This window comes from Plectropomus leopardus, chromosome 3, assembly GCF_008729295.1.
Source record: "Plectropomus leopardus isolate mb chromosome 3, YSFRI_Pleo_2.0, whole genome shotgun sequence".
NCBI lineage: Eukaryota > Metazoa > Chordata > Actinopteri > Perciformes > Serranidae > Plectropomus > Plectropomus leopardus.
The window spans coordinates 6,093,865-6,112,068 of NC_056465.1; the positions used below are offsets into that span (position 1 = coordinate 6,093,865).

The window sequence follows — 18,204 nt, forward strand, 5'->3', positions numbered from 1 at the left end:
TGTGAGACATGTTGAAACCTCGTTCGTGTTCCATGTATTTTGAATTTTTAAATCCCGAACCTTCTCGGATGCATCAAAAACACCTGGTGTGTGTGTGAGTGCGGGAGGCTTCAGGGGGTAAAATAGAAGTGGAATGACACTTTGTGATATATCAGCTTACATTGACGACACCAAAACAAGTCATTGTACAATTGAGAGAGTTTGGGTCTTTTATTTTTCTACCTTCTGCAGGGCTAAGGGACTGATCTGAATGTCTTTTAGGCTCTCGCCTTGCAGAGTGGACGAAAGGTGATTGACAAATCAAAACAGTATCACTAAGTAGTTGCGGTTGCTCCTTTTTTGCTTATTTTCTTAACTGCTTCTGGGCCTCGCCTGGTAACCCTGTATGAAAAATCACAATGCTGTGAATTGATCATTCAAAACTAGATAATTACTGAATTAATATAAAAAAAGAATATAGACCAAACACTGACATTATTGCAGCATATCTGCACTGAAGTGATAGTTTTGGCTCACTGGGAAGCTCATTGCCTGCTTCAAAGATAGATTTAACATGAATTGGTACTTGTTAGTGTTAAAGGGATAGTTCAGGATTTTTGCAGTGAGGCTGTATGAGACACTTATATGTAAAGTCAGTGTGTTAGATACAGTAGCTAGCGGTCGGTGCGACAATATCATGTTAACTGGACACTGTATTTAGAGTGTTTTTACCATGAAGTTTTGTTTCAGTCAGATCACGTAATAGCTAACACACTTTCTGACCCAAACAGCTGACTGGCAGCGGCTGAGAAATGTAGCGACAAAGGAAAAGGTCGTGTGACGGTGAGGTAAGGGGTGACAGTACTCTAAAAAAAGACCTACTTAAAAAAAACAGTATCAGTCTAAGTGGACGCTATATTTAAAGTGGCTAAATATGTTTTGATATCAGCCCCTGTGGGGTGCACACCCCGTCTGTTTCTGCAAACCAGGAGTGTGTGACCACCAGCTACTGTATGTAAGATAAGATAGATGAGACGGTACTTTATTGTCCATTTTCAGGAAAGTTTGTCTTACACCCTCGAGCTCTCAGAGGCAGAGTGGGGGTTACTGGCACAACTTCACCAGCTTCCAAGGTGCTCAGAGAATGAAGAAAGTCTTAAAAAGGTCAAAGAGTTTTAGCAACACTTGTAGTTTAAAGATCAACTTTATTAGACCAACGCATTTCTGTGTGTAAAATGACAAACCGAAATGCATTGGTCTAATTAAGTTGTTCTTTAAACTATAAGCGTTTTTTGGAGCTCTTTGACCTCTTTAAGACTATCCTCAACCTCTCAACAAGCATGAAATGCACTGACTATATAGAAGTATCTCATACAACCTCACTTCAAAAATCCTTAACTTTCTCTTTAATGTAATTTGGCCCTTTTTTTGGTACCCAACCCTACTCTCTCCCTACTTGTGCATAAATACTCATAAAAACAAAAAAAATAGTGTCTACCTTTGCATTGACAATCTCTATGTGGACCAGAAGTGATGCCAACTCCAGCTCCTCACTGTAGCTGTTCTTCAGAGGGATGCTTCTGTAGCCTGAAAACACACAAGACGCATTTATATCAACAGGTTGAACAATATTTCTTGGTACTCAGTGTGTTTTTGAAAAGCTAAGCCTTAGTGCTGGCCTCTTCCTCGGACCAACAACTAAAGTTGTTGGTTTTTATTAACATGCTTAAGCTATGGCATTAATCATAATTCATTGTGAACATGGGTTGGGCAGAAGCACCTAATGTCAGTCTGAGTTATTCACCGACCTGTTCGCAGCAGGCGGACGGGGTAGGTCGCCTGTGCCAGGAAGTTGGGATCACTGAACATGTCCTCCTCATAAACAGTGAAGCGCAGAAAGGAGAAGGTGGGGTTGTGGATGTCAAACACAAACTGCTTCTGCACCCACACAGGATTCAGACCGTTATCAGCTGGGAGGAAGAGGAGACAGTTAGTACATTAGGGCTTTTAAAAGCATGAATGGAAATCAAGCATGTGTTGATTTTACACCACTGTGATCAGGAGACACCAGCTGTCTCACCTACAACATCTGTCTTGCATTTGCAGCTGTCGTAATCAGCTCCACAGATCTCCACCTCCACAAAGGGGCACACAATGCTGCGGCCATTTTTAGGCAGATGACGGGCTCCCAGCACCTGATCCAGGAACAGCGGAAGAACGTGAAAAGCAGGTACAACAACACCACAACAAAAAATGTCGTGGACAGGGTCTTATGGATATTCTTGATTTGTTATAATATAGAGGTAGAATGCCCCAGCAACCTCAAGTCAAGAATATCCATAAGACCCTGTCCACCTATAAATCATTATGAGTCAGATCTATAATGGTTTATGACTACTGATGTGTGCATCAGTGAGCATTATGTGTGTTAATGAGTGGATTCATAAAGCATTATTAATGCATTATAATTCACTATGAATGCCATCATAATGCATTATAGATGTGGTCTTCATGGAAAGTACTAGTTCTAATCAGACTGAGAAGTTGTTTTTTTGTGTGTTCTCTCTATGATCAAGCTGACCTGTAACTGGATGGTGATTGGCTCCACATGTAAGGTGTCCTTGTCAAAGGGGTCAAAGGAGTCGTCTCTCATCACATCAGGCTGGGGAACAAAGCCACTGCAACCTCCGAGCATGAAAAAGGCCTGGTTCAGCTGCATGGGTTTGTCTACACACACACAAACACACAGTTACACTCATGTTAGGCAGGGGATAGGTAACTGCTGTGCTGACCCTGCCTTTGCAGACTAGCTCTGGGGACACGGACGTCACTTCTCTGGTGGGGAAGGAGCCGGAGTTTGTGTGGGAGGTGGAGCTGTACCAAATAGATACAGTCGGGCAAACCCTGTGAGGAACGGCATGCTTGGGGTTTTGTCGTTAGACTGTGCTAGACATGGATTGTTTATAATAAACACCATGTTCGACCATAGGGAGATTTATTATTGTACTTGGTACCATCCTAGGCCAAACATAGATGATCGACTTTGTGGCTGTATCATCAGATGTGCAGCCGTATGACTTGGACACTCGGGTAAAGGGAGAAACAGAGCTGTCAACTGATCATATATACATATATATGTGTGCGCACACACACATATATATGTATATGTGATCTGTGATATGTGATGAAAATAAACTCCCTATCTGTGTGAAAACACTGAGGAAAATTTGTTTCTATGAAGTCTTTGTACTTTAATCTCACTAAACATTCACCTACATCTAGATTTGTAAACTGACCTGGAGTCTGGAAATTGAGTGCGACGAGCTGGGAGCCACAGAGCCACATGGGCAGCGGGTCGTAGTTGGATGAGTCCAGCCTTTGTCCTCGGGGATAAACTCTGGAAAGCTGACGGCGGTTGTACTGCAGGAAGCGTTTCCCTTTGCTACGCGTTGCAAACTTCTCTGCCTTTGTCTCCGGGAAGGAGGACATGTCCCGGTAACATGCCCTCTCTGTCCCGATCTCTGGAAGTGGCAGCAAAGCAAAAAGTTACACACAATAACGGTTAAACAGTGAGGTGAGAGTAGAAGACAAAACAGGTTGATCCTTACTGTCTTCGTTGAAGGGGACAGGTCTGCAGTAGACCACGAGCTCAGACAACTCCACTGCAATCTTCTTCCTCCTCTCCATCTGCTTCTCCTCCTGCATCTGTTACCATGGACACAAGCCAACCATACCATTGAGTCAAATAATCTGCCAGACAAGGGGCTGATGGATGACTTGCGGCACATTTAAACCCTTTTTATATTCAAAATTAATGATACTGACAAATATTTCATTTGAACCCTTTAAAACCTGAGCAAATGGTTTGCTTTCTTTCAAAAACGTGAGAAGGCAACGTATAAGAAAATGATGTAAAAACAGGACTGAAAATTAAAAAACAAACAAACATATTTATTTTATATATATAATTATATGGTTTTCTGTAACATAATCTTGAATATAGAATTATTATATTAATATAGTTTTCTGGACATTTTCCTTATTTTTTATGATAATTTTCTAATAATCCCCCTAATAAAACATTTTTGGGGTGATTTTCTTGTCCCTTTTTTTCCCCTGTTGCCTTTTTCCCTGTGTTTTCAAAAGAAATCTAACAAGTTTTTGAAAGTCGTCTGAATGCAGCACAAGAAAAATGATGTTGACTCAGGTCTCAAAGGATTCAGTGATTTCCTGTCAGAAAGGAATGTACTGTCTTTCTGTGAAATAATAAAAACTGATTTCCTTTCAATACTATTAAGTGTATTCACATTGTATTCATGTAATCATATTTCACATTCAATTCACTTCAGACTGACTTCTCTAACAACTAAGTTTGAGCACTACAGTCATGAAAAGGCGTTTAAATTTTTAGCATTTGTTCAAAACTTTGTTAGAATTCAATGTGAAATTAATCTTTAGATTTGTTTATAACCAATATTTGGAAGTTTTAAAGTCAGAGTTTTGCCATTAGGAAATGAAACCCTGTGATTTTGTTTGTAAAACTTCAGTGACACTGACCCGTGCATCGGCGTTCTGTGTGGCCTCTCTGATCTTGCTGACCCAGCTGGTCAGGTCCTCCAGACTGTCAGCTGCCGCGTCCAGGGTCTGCACTGGGTGGGAAGTCAGCTGCTGGGAGTGGATGGTGAACACGTAAGGCCGCGAGTTCTTCCCATCTTTGTGCACCACTGGAGAGATAGATGGAGGGGAGAGGAGGTGAAGTGTCAAGGAGAGTTTGGTGTGAGGAGGCAGCTGTTTTTGACAGTTTAGAGTATTGATTAATTATATGGCAGTGTTAAGCCCATTTGCTAATAGGGCTGGGCTTTAAAATATCATCACACTATTTTTAAGATATATCACTATACACGATATATATCTCAATATTATAAAATCTCTAAATGACTGTAAACTACTAAAATACTAAATGATTTCATGAACTACAGTTACAAATAAAATTGCTAGTTTGTGTTTTTTTTTAAATTTAGGTAGAATTTGTAAATACAGGGAAAAAATGTGACTAAGTGTCTTCTGAAAGCGAAATATACCAGCAAGTACATTGAAGGTCAAGAAGATGGTTGGATTAAGATTAAGAATATTCGGGAAATTGCAGTGTACTGACTAAATGTGAAAGAGTTTTTATACAATTTGAAATAAATGTTTGTTATTTTTAAATACTACTGTTGTTTTATGCTTTCTCTTAAACTATAACTAACATCTCTTGACCCCTCAGATTTATCTTTACAATCTGACCATGGATGTATTAAGAAACTGGATATACAGTATTGTTGAATGTAGGACTCCATTTCTTCCTTGAAGTTGCTCAGAGGCACATGAAACCAAAATGGTTCAACTACCTCATAGGAAATAACTCAGATAATCCCAGGATGACTGGCACTGTCAATGGAAAAAAGTCTTTTTGGGACCTCAAGGCATCACGTGACTGTGTCATTTCACTGTTTAGTGAACTGTATAAATTATTTTAACTTATCAATGTCATTCATTTTAATTATTTTCTTGACTTTTTATAGATTGTTTTACAGTTGCGAGAATTGAAAGAGACTTTCTATTTGCTTTTACACGGTTTGCTGTTTTTGGTAGGATGTCTAGGTTGAACTGATTCAAATTCTTTACATCAGACTTTTAAGTAAATTTAAAAAGTGTAATAAACATAGTTTCAGAGGAAAATCTGATGAGTCCCTCCCTAATCACCTGACTCAAAATACTGTGTTTATGGGACTCACCAACGTGGCAGGTGGGCACGTCAATGAAGCCCTTGAGGAATGTTCCAAGAGGACTGTTCTCTGTGGACTGACACAACACAAGTAAAAAGATTAAAAGATGATGACTGATTATGATTGGAAGAGTAAATTGATCATCTGAATTTCTAAAGCTTCGTGTAAGAGTCTGAACTCACTGCCTCGTCCAGCTCTCTGGTGGGAGAACTGGGAACCTCCTCCACGTAGTTTGCAGGAAACCACAGCTGTTTCTTTCCTCCGTAGTCACCTCGCCACCTAAACACACAACACAGGTTCATGACAAGCTGTTCTCGGTGTGGAGGAGACAATGCGGTGTAACAGACACACAGGAAGTTAGGAGGTCCGCTGGGCGTCACTCACCAGCCGCCCTCCTGCTTATCCACATTGACGATGAGCGCCTGTTTGGGGAAGCAGAGCTCGTCTTCCCTCTGAGCGCGATAGTCGTACAGAGCTTTGACTGTACACTGAAACACACACCAGCAAGAGACACCATCAGTCTGTCTGCTACCATGTAGTTTTACATATGACCACTGGGGGCGCCAAAATCAGGAGGATTAAAATTCAATACATAGAGACTTGAGGTGATTTGAAAGCTGAGCACATTGGTTTGATTCTTCTGTAAAACATGGTGAGAGGGCAACTTCAACTCAACAAGACATGGTTCAATAATAAGCAAAAAAAAAAAAAAAGCAAAAAAAAGTTAAAAAGAAAATTTTGAAAAATGGCCTAGAAAAAAAAAATGTTATTTATTTAATATATTGTATTTTTTTCTGTAACATTATTTTAAATATAAATTTATTATTATTAAAAAATATAGTTTTCTGTACATTTTCCTCATTTTTTTTTAGGTCTTTTTAAACTAATTTTTACTTATTTAAAAGTGATTTTGTCCCTTTCTTCCTCGTGTATCTTGCCTCATTTTTGTGTCCTTTTAACTAATCTGAAAGCACAAAAACTGGAGACACAAGACTGTCTTAGAGCAGCGAAACTTAACTTTTTTCTTTAGTATAAGTAATTTTATTAATAATCCTTTAACCCTTTAAAACCTGAGAAAATTAGCTTGATCTCATTTAAAAACATAGTAAGAGGCAATGAGCATCTTAACGAGAAATTACCCAAAAATGAATAAAAACAAGAAAATTAGCTAGGAAATAAAAGAAAAAAACAGAAAGGAAAAAAAACAAAAACAAAGAAAAAAGAAAGTTTATTAAAGAATTATAATAATTAGAACTATAGTTTTTTTATATATTTCCCTATTTTTTGGATGATTTTCTATCTCTCTTTTTTTCACCTTGAACATTTTTTTTTTTTTTTGCATTTTGTAGGACATTTCTTGCCAAATTGCAGTTTGCCTTTCCCCCTATGTTGCTGAAAGAAATCAAACTGGCTCAAGTTTCAGAAGTTTAAATGCTTTTGAGAGGAGTCTAAATACAGCAAAACAATTCATTCAAAGGGTTAATCTCATTAGCAACTTCTTTCAGAATACAATGTTGAAAAGGACGTAAATATTTACTGTACCTATGGGTTGTGTGCTTTTTACTGCTGATGGTTATAAAAAAAAAAATCTACCCATATTAGCTCTGAGAGTAATCAAACCTGCTAATCGTTTACTAAATGATATTACGATTGACTAATCATGCACTGATTAAACTGGATGTCCAGAGTACAATCAGTCTCACTTACCCGTGCTGTGGGCATCTTATTAGCTTCTACGTAGAAATGAGGAGTGCGGACCTCATACAGCGCTCCGTAGTCCAGCTCCTGACAAACAAACAACAAATAATACTTACTTCAGTGATTACTGATGCTATTAAACCTATAACGCTGAAATGGTTCTGAATACACATAATACAAGAGCATTTGTCTACCAGTCAGAACATTTTTGAGGGGCAGGTAAGGTTTACAGCTATATACATCATATTCCTGTAATGTTTCACATTTTCTACTTTCCAGTCAGCCACTGGTTTCCATTTTTTTGCATTTCACAGAGAAATACTGCTAATTATTTTTAAAAGAATACTGAAAACTTATTTTTACACTTACGCATTTTAACTAACTCTGACTTTCCCAAAACAAGTCTGAAATTCTTGCTTTTTACACATCACAGCTGCAGGATTTTTAAAATGTATCTTATTTGATTTTATAATTAATGGTTGTGTTCGTTATATTAAGATTTATGATTTGCTAATATTGAGCTATTATGTCATCTTATTGTTTTAAATATCTTTTTATATTGAACTGCCTTGTTGTCCAGTTTTCTGTTCATTTATGTGAAGCACTCAGTGCTTATGATGCCCTTATTGTAAAGCACTTTCTTGTGTGAGAGGTCATATATATATATATATATATATATGTGTGTGTGTATGTGTGTGTGTGTGTAATATGTATGTATATGTATATGTATATATATATATATATATATATATATATATACATATATATATATATAGCTATTTATATATATATATATAAATAGCTATTATTGCTATTTTTTATTATTATAAATAAAAAATAAAAGACCTTTCAGAAAACAAAAAATTTGAATTATATTAGCCATCACAATGAAAACGTAAGATTTTAATCTCTGCAAAATTATAACTGCCTCAAAATTCATTTTAAGGCACAGATTGATTTTGAAAAACCCACAAAATCAATCAACAACAAGATAAATAATTCATTATGCATTTTTTTAGAGCAAATAGGCCAAACATTCACTGGTTGAACAAAAAACAGCTAATTTGCAGAGGCTGCATTGGACTTTAGAAAAATACGATGATTATTATTTCAGGGCTTGACAGATATTTAGGGCTACAGCTAACAGTTATTTTTATTATTCGATTATTGATTATTATTGTTTAGTCTATTAAATGTGAAAAAAATTATGAAAAAACGCTAATTACAATTTGCCAGAGCCCCAAGTGATGTCTTCAAAAGGCTTCATTTTTACAACAGAATGTCCAAAATCTGAAGACTCTTCATTTACTGGCATAAATTACAATGCAAAGCAGCAAATTCTCATGTTTAGGAAGCTACGAACAGAAAATGTTTGACATTTTTAATTTAAAAAATGACCGAAATGATTATCAATTATCAATATAGTTGTTGATTTTAATTTATTTATTTCTTTTAAATTGACCAGTTGATAAAAAAATAAAAAAAAATAAAACCATAAATCCATCAATTTGTATTAACCCTGGACTGTTTGACACATTTTACACGTTTTTCACCCTTAATTTTTTTGATCATTTTGGCTGTGTTCATGCATATGGCATACATTTTGGGAAGATTTTGTATTTTATTATATTGGAACTTCCAACAGAGCTCTTACAATAGGTTTAAAATACACTGTGCAAACAAAGTTGTTACATTCAGACTGTTAGGTGAAAAAAAGCAACACTGAAAGCCATTTAAACTGACATTTTTGATCCCACAGCCATCATAGCAGAAAAAAACATGCACAGTATTATTTTTGGGTGTCATTCTAGGCTTTTGCCCTTTTTTTTAAATTATTTCCCACCAGACGACGTCATTCTTTTACCATATTTGGCATATGGAGAGAGAATACATGCTATTTCCACTGGGTGTACTGTCACAATTAATGTTGCTGCAAATTATTGACATATCCCAGGCTGTGATCTAAAAACATAAAGGCATCATGACAAAACCTGCCATTTAAAGGGTTAAAATTCTGAAAATTAATGAATATCTTATATTTATGATTAGGACTGGTGTTGACTGAACAATTAACTCAATGAAGGTAGGAAATAGTATTAATATGTAGTATTATTTAAAGCTTGATTTTGAAAAGCGTATTTAGTGCACTGAGCAATACACTAGTGTGTAATATTAACGTTGGCCCTAAGGGTTAAATATAAGCTATTACTTGCTGCCCTTAACGCCAACAATAAAACCAGATTTCAAGTCAAGTTAGCTGACTGCCTCATAGTATTGAAATAAGTGAAAACCACCGGATGCTGTGTGAAAGTGACAGCAGTGACGTGAACTGGTAATATGTGATTGTGGAGCAGTGTGTGACTCACCGTAGTGCCCATGCGGTCCAGAGTGTCCTCGTTGATGGGGGTAGCGGAGCCTCATCTTGCGGTACAGAGGATGTTTCTCATAGTGGCTCACGAGGTCGACCAGACTCTCAAACTCTGCTGAACTGCCCAACATGAAGAGGCGGCCTTCCTGCTGGATACGACAGTGTTTGATCTTCCCCTCCGCTCTGCAAGATGCACAGAGAAAGAAAAGTAGGCACAGAACTATTTTCTCTGTGGTGGTTTTAAAACAGAAACTCTCAGACCAGATAAGTGAATGCTGTCATCTTGTGATTGTCCCTCAGTGTGTGCTGGTTTTCTACCTGAAGGAGATGGCGTAGGAGTTGTGTTCGCTGCGTTTTCGCACCAAGAAAGCTCCGTCTCTAGGGACACGCATCAGCATGTGTTCAGCCTGAACGCGAGACAGACTGGAGTGGAACCACCTAGAGAACACAATACTACTTTATTCAGTGCTTGATTCATGTTTTGACCTCTAGTTTCATACAAATCAAAAGAGAAGTGTGCCACCTCTGCAGACACCGATCACTCACTCTCTGCTCTCGTGTGCGTTGGGCTGAGGCACAGGGCTGCCCAGCCTCATCTCAAACTCGTTGCAGCGCAGAGGAGTGTCTCTGTAGTGGCAGATGAGGCGGTACAAGCTTTCAAACACCAGGTTATCAGTCAGGTAGAAGCGGGTGGAGCCGGACTCCTGACGTGAATGAATCCTGCAGTGCTGGACTCGACCGGAGCGCCTGGAGGACGACAGACAGATAGTGTGACTGGCAATGATAATCTGTCCTAATAATAATATTAATGATTAGAAGAAGAATCTGACAGCATTAGTTTTCTTGTGCAGCATTCAAACACCTTTCACTTCATTTAAACTGGAAAATGTTTTTTTTTGTTGTTTAGCAATAAGCAATAAGCAAGAAACTGCTAAAACATATTAAGAAAATTAGAAAAAAAAAACATTTTTATAATTTTAATTTTAATTGAGAAAATGTCAAGAAAACTATATTTATGATTAATATATTCATATATATATATATTTTTATTTTTAAAACTTTCAGGTAATTTCATTGTTCCTTTGTTTTGTTTTGTTTTTTGTTTTTTTTTTTAACTTTTTGCTAATTTTCTAACTTTTTAATCATTTTTATTTTCCCAACTTTTTGTGTCATTTCTTAAGTTGCTCGTTACCTTCTCTCTGTGTTTACAGAAGAAATCTAATTTGATCAGGGCTCAAAGGGTTAAGGAAAAAGGTTGGGATCCACTGCTCTAATTCTTGTTTCTCTCTTTTCTCTCCTCCACTGAAAAACAAAGAAGAAAGAGGAAACTGTGTGGTGTAACTGACCAGAACGAGAGGGTGTAGTCTCCAACAAACGTCTCACTCTCCCGGACCAGGAAGGTGCCATCTTTAGCCCCGCCCTCGCAGTACTCCTGCAGGAGCTTCTCAGCCACCTGTCGACCGTCACGCCCTCCGCCCAGCTTCCCGTGAAACCAGCGCTCAGCACAGTGCTGATCGTTGTTGTTACACTCCTGGGCGATTACAGGAAAGACAAGGAAAAAATAAAAACTCAGCATCATCTTTACCTGATAATACTTCCCGTTTTATTTTTAATCATCTCCCTACATCTTTTCCTTCATCTTCCTCCTCTTCATCAGCTGTCTGGTAGTGAGACGTCTCCTCTGAGTAGTAAATCTTGTTACTGGTCAGGACAAAATAATGTGGAGTCCACGTCTGTAAATCACACAAAAGACACATTTTAGTAACGCGCTACACTGCCTGTGTGTTTGATGCCTCAGCGTTTGGACACACTCACGTGGTCGATGGGGTCCTCCAGGTAAAGGATGCCGTTCTTCAGAGAGTTGCTGATGTCGTTTTCGGAGTAGCTGGCTGATGTCACCTCCTCATAAAGCGTGCCCTCCACCAGTTTCTTGTGCTGTAACACAGTGATGAAAGAAACAAACTGTTCAATACGGGAGCATTTTACTGCATGCATGCAACTATTAAGCCCTAAACTAAAAAGACTCTTATTCATTCTTTATACCGTGTGCTTCCTTTGTTTGTGTCCTGCAAAGAGAAACAGGTTGGAGAAAAGTTTACATCAATGTTCAGACAACCACAGAGACAGTATTGGTATATGTTTAACAGTAAAGTAAATGATGCCCGACTGCATATGAACCCTTTGAAACCTGAACAAATTGGCTTAATTACTTTCAAAAACATTGGAGTAAGGCAATGAGCAATGGCAGAAGACCCACAAAATAGCGAAAAAAAAAGTGAAAAGTACAAGAAAAAAACCTGAAAAGTAGCAAAAAATAAGAAAGGGAACAGAAAGAAAAAAAATGGGACTAAAAAAAGGAAAATCACTTGTAAAAAGTGCTTTAATCATCAATCACAATAAATTTAGAACATAACTTTAAATGTGTAATTTTGATCATTATAAGTTTTTAGCTAACTTTTTATTTCTTTTTTCCATTGTTTTTTGAAAACTAATTTTCAAAGTCTACTCATGCAAATTGTGGAACATTTTGTACATTTTTTCTCATTGCATTTTCCCATGTTTTTAAAAAAAATTGTACCAATTTGCTCATGGAAAAGTCTTTTGGAAAGTGACGTCACTCCAGGTTTCAAAAGGTTATTTATTCATTTATTTATTATTTATTCATTCATTTATGTCATGTTATGTTATTCATGTAATTTCTATGACTTGTGAGATGGTGCTGTGATATTTACTTTGGCAGTTAACGCTGTAATTTGTGGCTGATCTCAGTTGTTCATAAGATTTAGTTTGTGAATTTCTGTCTTGTTAACTCTTCTTCTGACACCAAGCCTCCACTGCACACTTCTATATATCTGACTGTTGTTGTCTTGAGATATATTACCTCTAAAAGTGCTGTTAACTCATTGCATAAAAGGTGCCAAACTTGGTGACATCATCCAACAGATCCTGCTGTGCAAACACCCGTATGTCCTCAATGTTGTAGTTCACACAAATGACCCACCAAGCAGCAGTCTAGTGTCTGTCCGTGTTTTAAAATAGGATTTTAACCGTCTTTTTAACAATATCAAAAAAAAATCATGGATCTATTATAAATTAATAATAAATAAAAAATGCATAAAGTCCATCTTTATTTCCTGCCCCCTCCCCTCGCTGAGCCCGCGCCATCGAACGTTGCACTCGGCTGCTGTCTCTCTGCAAACCTGCTCTGCATTCTTTTAAGCTGAGAAAAGGCTTGGGCTTGATGCATTTAAATCTAAGAAGCTTATTACAGGGGCATTTCTAGGATATGAGAACATCGGGGGCTTAGCCCAGAACTCTATAGAGGGGTCCTACCCTAGGAATTTTTTTAATGAACAAATTCTATTTTAATGCTTTTTATATGCACTCTGGCATCATATTTACTGTTAAAAACCGTTTTGTTTTTTTCAGATAAATTATGACTTGTAATGTTAAAAATATTGCAACTGCTACCCTTAAAATGATTTTGAAGTGCTTGTTCTTAAGTGTTTATTTTGAGCTACGTAATAATATTCCTCTACATCTCACTGGAAAATATTATTCTTTTTACTCTATCGTTGCATTCAAAATTTAATACAGAGTATACTGAACTCATCAAAAACAATGTATAATCATAGATTAAAATAGCCGGCAGTATATAACGCATTTAAAAGAAGCTCCACCTTTACGAGCTGCAACACTGAAGTGAGTACCGCTCTCTAAGCACGCGATCACAAAATGCACTGCTTCAATGAGAGCTGAATGACACTTGTGTTTTTGAGGGCTGCATTAGACGGCTGTAACTCATGCAAGAAATTACACACTATTAAATTCCTAAAACATTCAGGGCTGAAGCCTCAGATGACCAGGCCTAACGACTGGCTTGTTACAAAAAATAAAATGGACCACATAAGTGTTTTAATATCTCAGTCTGAGCCTGGTATCCTTGTTTTTACTGAATTGTGGTTAAATAAAAGTATCAGTTAAATGTTTTAAATGTCTTTGCTCATGGTCAGCATAATTGAAAATGAGGGTCTCTCTCAGTTGATTCCCCAAGTCCTAAATAAATGCTTGAATGAATGACTGAGTATGTATGAAGTATTCCTGCTTTCCCTTTTAATTATTTTAATTATTTTTTATTTATAAATGTATTTAAACCTTTTTGCATGGACACTTTTACTTTTAATCCTTCATTCATTTCCCCCCAAATCACTTAAACACTATTTTATCTCATAGTTTTATTATTCAACATTGTTTATTTAACAGTACATCAATTTTACTACTGCAAAAGTTCTTCTTTATGCCTTTTTTGGTGTCATGTCTCCAGTCTTGACCATGTGCTCGAGTCTTTGCACACGACACAAAACCTGCACTTTTTTAGTGTGGAGGGGCTTTACCTGTGCGAATAGGTGACTTACGACCAAGAATATATTGTATAAGGATATATTGTCCAAAATGAGCAACTCAAAGTGGGCCTGCAAGTTGCAAGTCTTTCTAACTGTCCCCTGACATGTGCCTCCCCTCTAAATTTGTCATCTCAAGGATGTCCCTCTTAATGTCTTGGACATGAAGCATTAAGTCTACCCTGAAGCAAAAAAAAGAAGAGAAAAGAAAAAAGATGTCAATCATTTATGTAGAGACATTAAACACTGATATGGGTCAATTTGACCCCTTGCATAGAAGGAGGGTTGTGGTGGTGACCCACAGATGTGACCTCCCTAAATCTCATGCTCTAGCCCTGACGTTCCCGTCAGTGGTGCTGGCTGTGGTCAAAAGTGCAAACAGGCCTGAAACCTTCAGCCACAGAGGTCGGCGTGTGATTGACAGGGTACCTTGATGAGGATCTTCCTGCGGAGCTGGTACGGTGAGGGGAGCTCCTCTGCGTTGTTATCGATTGGCTTGGTGAGCAGCAGATCTCCAAACACCTTCTTAAAGTGAGTGGCCATGTTTCTCTGTTGGACTACACTGCAGTGGTCCTCGATGGACAAGATCACAGGATACCTGCACAGACACAACAGCAGGAGATGAATCTATGAAGGACTAAAGAAATCTGCTTTTCTGTCTGAAAGAAATCTGCGAGTTTTTCCAAATCCACCGATGGAGAAGTTGTTTTTTCTCCTTGGTGTTATTGATGACATTTCTGAAAAACATCCATGTAACATGTCAAATTACTGCTTTCTGCAAATGCTTTAGCCTTGTTGTAGTCTGTAGCTCCTGGTATTTAGGGGCCACGTTCAAGTATGTGCGCTCGTACAAGATCAACAAGAGCTTACATGCTACCTGGAGGCCTCCCTCACACACAGTAGTTTTAAATCTAACAAGGTCTTGTTGCTTGCTGCTAAAGCCACAAGTCTCTCTTTCTCTCTGTGGGGAGGCTTCCAGGTAGCATGTTAACACTGGCGTGCAGATACCGGAAGCCATCGACTGGTCTCATGCAAGTCAACATATACGTGAATGCGACACCCATACTTGGCTCGTCAGGGCTTCAGGACACAGCAGTATGGAGACATTTTGTGGTTTTATAATGTATTTTTTAAACGTTTGAATCCTGGTCATCATTTGCAATATGTGTTTGGAAGCTGAGTGCAAGATCTTACCTAACCCTAACCCTAACCCTGTAAACTTCCAGCTGTGTTTTGTGGACCAAAAAAATCACCCAACTTTCCATTGGCATGAGGTTGAGTAGACATTGACTGAATTTTTATTTCTGGATGAACTGTTCTTTTAAGAAAGCATCAGCATCATCACAAACCCAGTTAACACTTATCACTACCCTCTCAAAACATTAAAAAATAAATAAATCTGAACAGATTTCAATTTTCCACCAGCAGGCTGATGCTGAAATGAACGCCCTCGTAATCCACTCACTCTGAAGTGACGAAGGCGTGTTCTTTGATGGTGTGCAGCACATCCAGGAATTTGATCTTAGAGGTCAATGTGTGGCCATGGTAGATGATTGGCAGGTCGTCAGGTCCATCCCAGCAGTCCACTAACAAAAAAAACAGAGAACACAGATTTGTTAAAAGCCCAGTGGATCTCTGCTTGAGGCAAATATTTTCATTTCCATTTTCTTTTTGAGTCCAAATTCAAATTTAGAGAATCTTACGTTCGATGCAGCGGCAGCCCATCCTGAGGCAGCGAGCGTAGGCTTCTAGAGACGATTCACTGGAAAACTGGTCACCTGTCAGGTAGCTGAGAACAAGAACATGGAAACAAGTTCACAAGAGCAGAGGTGTTAAAAAAAAAAAGAATAATACGATTAAAGGACTTTTGATATTTACTGAGAGGTAGATTTTAATGTAAATTCATTTCAGTGCATTCAATTCAGTGCATTACTGATAGTTTTCACTGTCAATAAATACTGTAGCTCAGTTATTTCATCTTTAATAAGTATATACAAAAACTGCTAAAGGAAAAGTGAAACATGCATTTATCATGATATAAAATCAAGAGAAGCAACAAAATTATGTTTGAAAAGCTAGAATCAGACATTATTTGTCTTTTTTTCAGGTTGGACAGGAGGTTAGTCTTCTTCTGGAGTGTCAATGCCCACAAAAACATATGGGTACATGTGAATGAGTTGCAGCTATGTATATATGATTTATTATTGTTGCACAAAACTATATAAAAATTTGATCACAAAAAAAAGAAATGAGATGTTCTGTTATAGTTTTGCTGTTGTTATATGTGGGCCCCTTTTACTTCAATTCTTCTCCTTTTTGGACTCCTCATCCACCATTGAGCCATGTGAGAAAAGCAGTTCCCTTCATGAAATCAGTGCAACATGGGGCAAGTCATTGATAGACAAATGGTCATTTGGGGGTCTAAGTATTCCTTTAAATACAACAATGTCTTCTCATACAGTATGGGGATTCCTGAGACAAACAGATGAACATTTAGGGACATCTGAGACACAAATGTTGAGACGTACGTGTTGTGTGAGGACGAGATCCAGTACTGAGACAGCGGCCTTTTCATGTCATCAGCAACAACAGGTGAGAGTCGAGGGTCACACACAGAGTTTTCTTTCGAAAACAGGAATGTGAGGAACTAGGAACATAAAGTTACATCATCAGACCGTGCGGGCAGAAAAAAAATATCTAATTTATTTTGCTTTTGTGCACATTTGTGTGTTACTAATGTTTCACCTCATCAAGCTGTAGCATGGGCTCAGGCTGCGGTGCGCCCCTCATGTACCCCGTGAGGAACTCTCTGACACGACTCAGATCTGACGCCCAGGACTCCTGAGACGGATAAAGAAGTGAGCACAAAGCAGTTTTTTGAGAGAGCATTTTCTGTGTGTGGCGCTGACTGTGCTCAGTACCTTCTGGTCCATCTGTAAAAACTTCTGGAAGTCGTAGAGGGAGATCTGACAAAGCTCCGGTCTGTCAACATTCCTACAAGCACAACGGTTTTCAAGATGTCAGACAGCAGAGAGGGGGAAAGTTAAAGAAAAGTTCAGCTGAATGAAACAATAGATGTCATACATTAACACACAAATATCTGTCTGGCAGCTAAACTTACTGCTCCACCTATACCAAATGTAATTATGCCACTTTTAAAGTTAATGCTCCATATCATTACGAAAATGCTCACAATGAGCCAACACAAAAAAAGAGAGAAAAACATTCAAACAGCAGAAACACATGGAAATGTTTCACATTACTGAAAGCCAAACCTCCCGTAAGGTCCTGATAAGTTAGGTGTGTTTTAAAGAGAAAATGGACAGGTCAACAGTGAGAGACGTGAAGTGGAGGGAGTGGACACAGAGGAAGAGGAGGTGGTGGGTGTGAAGGGACTCACCGCAGAGGGAAGGAGAGCTCCAGCTGCTCAATAATCTGGGGACAGAAGGGGAGGGGCCAGGTGACAGACAGGCGGGAGGGAGCCAGGTGAAGCATAAACAGCAAAGTGAGCGTGGTGTGAGTGCAGAAGTACTCAAATACAGTACTGGAGTGTGAACGCATGTAAATTAGCTTCACTTTTCTATTTTTACTCCATCTCTGCTGTAATTGTACTGTTCTTTACAACAACTATTGGACATCTGTCCATCCTGGAAGAAGGAGTCCTCCTCAGGAGCTCTTCCTTCACTGTCTGCTCTGGTTTGTACATGATTTTAAATCATCATTTCATCTTTGCACCTCTTGTCTGCACTTTTGCTATTTTTAATGGTGATTTTTTATTTTAAATCATTTAGTTATTGATTTTTATTCCTTTATTGTAAATGTGTATCTTTTACTATGTTTTTATATTTCATTGCTCTGTGAAGCACTTTGAATTGCCCTGTTGTAAGAACTGTCTGTCTGTCCTATATAAATAAAGCTGCTTCGCCTTCTAATGTTTTTTTCCCTGTTAAAGGTTTTTTGATGGGAGTTTATCCTTAGTTGCTGTGAGGGT

The 18,204-nt window shown here is 38.1% G+C and overlaps 1 protein-coding gene across 1 annotated transcript in view; it reads right to left on the minus strand.

The window, feature by feature from the left end:
• Window positions 1-18,204, minus strand: part of LOC121963117 (1-phosphatidylinositol 4,5-bisphosphate phosphodiesterase gamma-1-like) — a 50,833-nt gene that overhangs the window by 13,178 nt on the left and 19,451 nt on the right. Inside the window, 25 exon segments of the mRNA XM_042513460.1 lie at window positions 1,478-1,566; window positions 1,788-1,949; window positions 2,060-2,174; window positions 2,561-2,706; window positions 3,276-3,500; window positions 3,588-3,684; window positions 4,537-4,703; window positions 5,757-5,823; window positions 5,930-6,026; window positions 6,132-6,235; window positions 7,455-7,532; window positions 9,812-9,850; window positions 9,852-9,996; window positions 10,132-10,251; window positions 10,360-10,560; window positions 11,160-11,344; window positions 11,439-11,546; window positions 11,629-11,748; window positions 14,643-14,811; window positions 15,679-15,799; window positions 15,917-16,002; window positions 16,742-16,860; window positions 16,959-17,054; window positions 17,135-17,207; window positions 17,614-17,648. Of these exon segments, the coding sequence (XP_042369394.1) occupies window positions 1,478-1,566; window positions 1,788-1,949; window positions 2,060-2,174; window positions 2,561-2,706; window positions 3,276-3,500; window positions 3,588-3,684; window positions 4,537-4,703; window positions 5,757-5,823; window positions 5,930-6,026; window positions 6,132-6,235; window positions 7,455-7,532; window positions 9,812-9,850; window positions 9,852-9,996; window positions 10,132-10,251; window positions 10,360-10,560; window positions 11,160-11,344; window positions 11,439-11,546; window positions 11,629-11,748; window positions 14,643-14,811; window positions 15,679-15,799; window positions 15,917-16,002; window positions 16,742-16,860; window positions 16,959-17,054; window positions 17,135-17,207; window positions 17,614-17,648 (2,964 nt within the window).